Source organism: Oncorhynchus tshawytscha, linkage group LG21, assembly GCF_018296145.1.
Source record: "Oncorhynchus tshawytscha isolate Ot180627B linkage group LG21, Otsh_v2.0, whole genome shotgun sequence".
In the NCBI taxonomy this organism is placed as follows: domain Eukaryota; kingdom Metazoa; phylum Chordata; class Actinopteri; order Salmoniformes; family Salmonidae; genus Oncorhynchus; species Oncorhynchus tshawytscha.
In genome coordinates, this window is record NC_056449.1 from 2,814,828 (window position 1) to 2,820,827 (window position 6,000).

A 6,000-nucleotide genomic window follows, 5' to 3' on the forward strand; every position below is an offset into this window, starting at 1 on the left:
CATGTCATCAAATTTACTTTAGACAGATGGCAATATTGTCATTAGATAGCAAAGCAATGCTAACGTTAGCTTGCTAAAATCCAGTGGCCTCCCCTCAATCTTAGCTAGCTAGCTAATGTTATACTGCATCTAAAGTCAACATGGTGACATCAAAATTATGACAAAAGGTTTTCCTACCAATTATTTGCCTGCTGTTGAATGTCATTGTATTTCCAAGCCACTTTAATGCACTTTTGAAGAAATCTTCATCAGCGCTCATTGACGAAGCATTGAGTAGTATCAGGCATCAGTCCAAAACGAACGTTCAAAACAAGTATTGTGACGAAACATGCAACCCATGAGTAGCTCTGCATCACATCTCAGTGGAGCTCACCCAGCCATAGTAACAACACTCATTTGGGTACCTGAGTTGCATCCCAATGTCAGGGGAGAAAGAGCTGATCACTGAGCGTCTTTGGCAAATGAGATTGTAATTAAAGAAATTAAGTGAAAACATTGTATGGCAATTAATTAGCTGAGACAGAATCAATTAAGCGTTGTCACACTCTCTCTGTTGCCACCTGTAGTCAGTGACTCGGCTGATTCAACATGTTGTTTAGCCTCAGTTCACTGACTCTGAACCAGCTTCTCATCAAACAGAATGAATCCAGATGGTTCCAGGGAGGGAGAGTGGGAGTGTGAGGGAGCAATGATACTTTGTTTTATTAGCCAATGTTATCTGGTAGGCTTAAGCGATATACCGTATATACCGTATACTGGGGTATTTAGACATACCGACGGATTCATTTTAATACCGGGGGCTGCAGGGGTGTGTGCTACGCCACAGCTTATAACTAACTATAAGTTAACTATCCAAGATGTGCCTAATCAATTATATCCAGCTCAGGACTCCAGCTATGCATTTGGATTGCTAACGTGCTAGCTCAGTGGCTAGATGGCAAGATCAAGCTACTTGGTTACAGAAGAGACAATCCAGCCCCTTCTGGATCAAGATCCATATTTTTTTTATTTTAAGGAATAGCACCGCTTGTGTGCACTTCCGATAATACCCGGTATGGTACAGAAATAGTATGAAAGTCTTGATTACCGTCCAAACCTATTAGTTGGTGTATTAGGAGGATTACCCCTGGTGATGTGGATGTAGCTGGGTGAGTACTGCTGATGCTGGTAGAGATGATGAGGTTTGGAGTGAGAGTGCTGTGCTGTGCTGTGCTGTGCTGCACTTCCCGTTGTCGTCAAATAAAGTCAAGTCAATTGTTATTTTCTAACAGGGAAATTGAGTTTGCAGACAGAATAATACCATATAACACTGTACTAGAGAGCTACACTATAGAAAACATTATGGATGTGTCTTAAATTGCACCTGTCAGGCCCATAGGGCTCTGGTCAAAAGTAGTGCACTATATAGGGGATACCATGCCATTTGAGACGTAACCCATCTTATCCTCATCTCATCTGACTGTGTGTGTTTGTCTGTCTTAGATCCAGGGTGTGATCCGGCCCCATGCCATCATCATCCTACCCAACAGCAGTGGCATGGAGGTTCTGGTGTGTTATGAAGACGAGGGGGTCTACATAGACACCTATGGACGCATCACCAAGGAAACAGTGCTGCAGTGGGGAGAGATGCCTGCATCTGTCGGTGAGTTTCTGTACATCGTAGCCACCCACCAAATCAAAACCTGCAGGCTGTGCGTGTGTACGTGTGTGCGCGTGCTTGTTTGCATATCTCTTGAAAGACAGGAGAAAGAGAGAGAGAGAGAGAGATTCCACCTCCACTCGGATTGAAAAACTAGCGCTTATAAGTCTAATTGTATATTAAAATGGATAGATTTGATAGACCTGCAGACCCAGACCATTTTAAAAATAGAGCATGTCTCTTGTATTGACCCTTTTTGTTATGCCGCAAGCAAGAAGTTAACCTTGTTTATTGTACTTGGATCACTGGGTGCAAAGAGGAGTCAAGCTGGATCCAACTCCTCTAGACAGATTTGGGACAGTGGCTCTAAAAATAAGAAGTTCTGTTAGACTCATTTAGTTGGGTCCATTGGCCAGGTCATTATTCAAGGGGAAAGGGTGTCTGTGGGGAATAGACTCACAGACAGGACAGCGCTCAGCCCGAGTATGGACCAGAGTATATAGAGTGTAAATAAACTCTGGGTGTAGGCTCTAAAGAGGAGAGTGTGGTAAAGGGGAACCTATTGATTTTCATCTCTAGATGCGTCTCGAGATTGGTTTACAACATGGCACTCACTGAGAGGCAGAAACCCTTGGAGGGTCTAAAACCCTGAGTGTGTAGTCTAGTGACTAAGGGTGCATCCCAAGTGGCACATTATTCCCTATATAGTGTACTACATTTAACAAGAGCCATACGGGCCCTGGTCAAAAGTAGTATAGGGAATAAGGTGCCATTTGTGCCAAAATCTAAGTCTGTGATGGTGTGTGTGTCTCCACAGCCTACCTGCAGTCCAACCAGGTGATGGGCTGGGGAGACAAAGCCATCGAGCTGAGGTCAGCTAACACAGGCAACCTTGAGGGAGTCTTCATGCACAAGAAGGCCCAGAAACTCAAATTCCTATGTGAGAGGAATGACAAGGTAAGACAACATCCCAATATCACCAAAACATACCTTGGGCAAAGCTCACATGACACCCTATTCCCCCCATATTACTTGTAGGGCTTACATAGGGCTTGGCTAGATACAGAAAACATGTCCTAGCATACTGTATGTTGTTCTTAATATTGTAAGTGTTGAATATTATACCGGAAGTTGTAAATGTTTAACTGCTTCATCTATTTTCTGTGTGAAGGTGTTCTTTGCCTCAGTGCAGTCAGGTGGCAGCAGCCAGATCTACTTCATGACACTGGGCCAAAACTCTCTGTTCAACTGGTGAGCTCTGGGGCTTGAAAACAACAAACATTCATACAGGGATCATCTCTAAAGTTACACTTTAGTAGTACAGCTACAAAACCCCATGCATATGAGGATACACCATTAGCAATCAGCATTAATTTATTATTTTTGTGGCTAAGGCCAACACATTGGATTTATGCTGGTTATTTCAAGTCTCTAGCTCTAGTAGTGAATATTGCGCCTTAATAGCCATACACAGGGCTTATTCTTTATGTTTTGAAATACATTGGCAACCTACATTTGAATTCATATTGATCTCAATATCACATGGACTTAAAAGCACAATTGCTTCTTTGTTTATATCCGAAATGCATCAACACGTTTTTTATTAAGTGATTGTTGGTATATTCATCACTGTATTATTAGCAAGTGCCATTGTTGGTGTTAAATCCTATTTACCATCCAGTATTATTTGCAAGTATTATGTGCTTTTAAAGTTGCACAGTCAAGTTGCACGTCAGGAAATGAAAATCAAATGTTGTTACTCCAAAGGGCCTGACATAAGTCCCTTAATAATGAAGAGTGCATTAGAAAGAATGCAGATTAGTGGGCTAGTCATCGTTTTTAAATGTAGACACTGATACTGCAAATGGCTTGTCCTTATTTCTCACTATTAAGTCAATTTACTGCCCTTGCAATTCCAATGGTGTATACTTAGTTTTACGGTCTCCACTTTCTAGTCGTAATTTAGATGACCAAATAGGCATTATATACCCTGTTGCATCTCTTGATATAGAACAGATCATGTTTTGCATTAAGTCGTGTTAAAGAGGAAGAAGAAAAGGATCAGGATGTTGACCTCGTGCTATATAGGTATTTTTGTACGTAAGTGGATGTACATATTATTTGCACTGTTTTCTAGATATTTTATATCCACTGGTCATCTCTATGTACAGGTTAATGGATTTGCAAATGATCTAGCCCTTTGCACTATGACCACTTTTGTAAATGTTCAATGTAAAATGCTTTATTGTCACTGTGTAATACATTTGAAGTCCTTTTGAAGTCCTTTATTTACAACAATTTGATAGCATCACATTAAACAGAGATTGCATCTGATTTAGATCAAGCTAAATCTTGTATTTAATACGTCATGATCTAAAAAATGATGTTATAACAGCAATAGGCTTTCAACTCTTTAAATTATAAAATATATACTCTTGTAAAAAAAAAAAAAAAAATGTTTGTTAAGAAATAATTGATCTGTACCACAAATGTGAAATGTAAACTCAAATCAATTGTATTTTTTTTCCAGTTTTATTTTGTTTAGATTTTTTTGCCACCAAATGGAGCTCAACATTTTCATTTCAAATCCAGTTTGGACAATTATAGTTACTTTATCTTCATGATAGAAATACTGCAGCTGGTTCTGTATTTTCAACTGAAAAGGAACTTTTTCAAGGGACAGTTTGAAATGATGTTGTTATTTTGTTGTTACCAAAAAGCATCTCCTATTTTTATGTGAGCATTCACTCATGAGGTGTATTCAACTGACAATATATTTAGATTAGAAGGAATAGCCAGTTAGGTACTCAGTTTCACATAGCAATTATTTGAATGTATATTTACCCTATAATGATTTCCATGAAGTTTCCATGAACTAATGCTTTCATTGTCATTGGTCTAATTCGCAGATTTTTACAGAACTTACATTCTGACTGAGATTTGTAGTTAAGGCAAAGTGGTAAGGAATCAATCACATTGAGTTTTGACTAAATGTTTTTATTAATAGATCGGTTTTAATTAAGTATTTTTGAAAATAATAACAGAGCACTCAGTTGATATCTCATTCATTTGGCATGTATGATGCAAATGTTATAATTTGTCAATTTCAAATAAGAGATTGAATGGGTAGATTTAAACCATTTCAACTTTTTATCCTGAACTTACATTTGAACAAGCTTTTCCTGTTTTTTTATGCCTAAGTAGAACTTGTGACAGTGAGTCACTATATTGTCCATTTGTAAACAGTTGGTAATTATTTCTATAAAAAACAGGGATTTTAAGCAAAAGTTGTGATATCAGACATGTTACTGAGTTAAATACTTGTTTTTTCAACTGACAGTTATATTGCAGTTGAGGATTGTGAGTCATAGCACTCACTGTGTCATTTCCCCTCCTATCCACCCCCATATTTCAGGAAGTGCTCTTGTATGAAATCATGGGTTTGCTTGTCCTATTGAGAGGTGTGTGCTGTAGGAAGGACTGAGGAGGTTGATGATGGTTTGTGTCAGGTGTGTGTCGTGTAGCTGTGAAGATTCCTCTCTGCTTTATATGATGCAGAGCAAATTGAGTTTTTGTTCTCGGGAATTTGAGTAAGATGGAGAAAGAATTCCGAAAGGTTTTTGATGTTGAGTGTAGTTGACGGTTATATGAGATTTTATTGCAAAGACTGGTAGACCAATCAGTCTTGATCCATTTTTCCCCTACAAAATATATATATATATATATATATATAGTGTATAAAAAACAATTAGAATAAAGTTGACCACTTTATATTGATAAATATCCACAAAATATATTGTTTCCTTACCTGTTATTTTTCCATTTTGTCTTTGAAATTGTGTTGCAATATCATTTGTATTTTATTTTGTCCTTTCTTTTGTCTTTCTTTTGCTTTATTTTTGCACTGGAACTTTCTTATCATTTTACAGCATGTACTGTATACTCAACCCGTGAAATTAATTAGTAACACTAATTGAGGGTGTTATTGTATAAAAAAAAACTATTGAACAATAAAAGATGTAGACAAATTATTGTGATGTTCAGTGGCTCATTGAATAACATTGGAACAATATCAACTAACCAAAACGATACATTTGGAGGTAGTCTAGGACTATGTCATTCTTATGGTTATACTTTAAGAACAGCACCTAGAGTACGGAAGAGGTTGTTTCAGTGGACCGACCTTTTAACGTTCCCAAGTTATTAATGTCACACAACACCTGTGCCAATCAGTGATCGAGCTGGGAGCTGAAACAGGAAACATGGGTTCCATCTTCACCCGGAACCAAGTCTGACTGGCACCCAATGTAATAGGGACTTCCACACAAGAGCTATTTCTTACATATGATGCATTCCACCTG

At 38.2% G+C, this 6,000-nt stretch overlaps 1 protein-coding gene across 4 annotated transcripts in view; it reads left to right on the plus strand.

Annotated features, from left to right (window-relative positions):
* LOC112220702 (mitogen-activated protein kinase kinase kinase kinase 4-like) overlaps window positions 1-5,670 on the plus strand; it is a 57,475-nt gene extending 51,805 nt beyond the window's left edge. For all 4 annotated transcript variants that reach the window (XM_024382545.2, XM_042302866.1, XM_042302868.1 and 1 more), the window contains 3 exons: window positions 1,483-1,642; window positions 2,457-2,596; window positions 2,811-5,670. In XM_024382545.2, coding sequence (XP_024238313.2) covers window positions 1,483-1,642; window positions 2,457-2,596; window positions 2,811-2,894 — 384 coding nt within the window. In that variant the 3' untranslated portion in view covers window positions 2,895-5,670. The remainder of the gene's footprint in view (window positions 1-1,482; window positions 1,643-2,456; window positions 2,597-2,810) is intronic.
* Window positions 5,671-6,000: the final 330 nt, after the last annotated feature.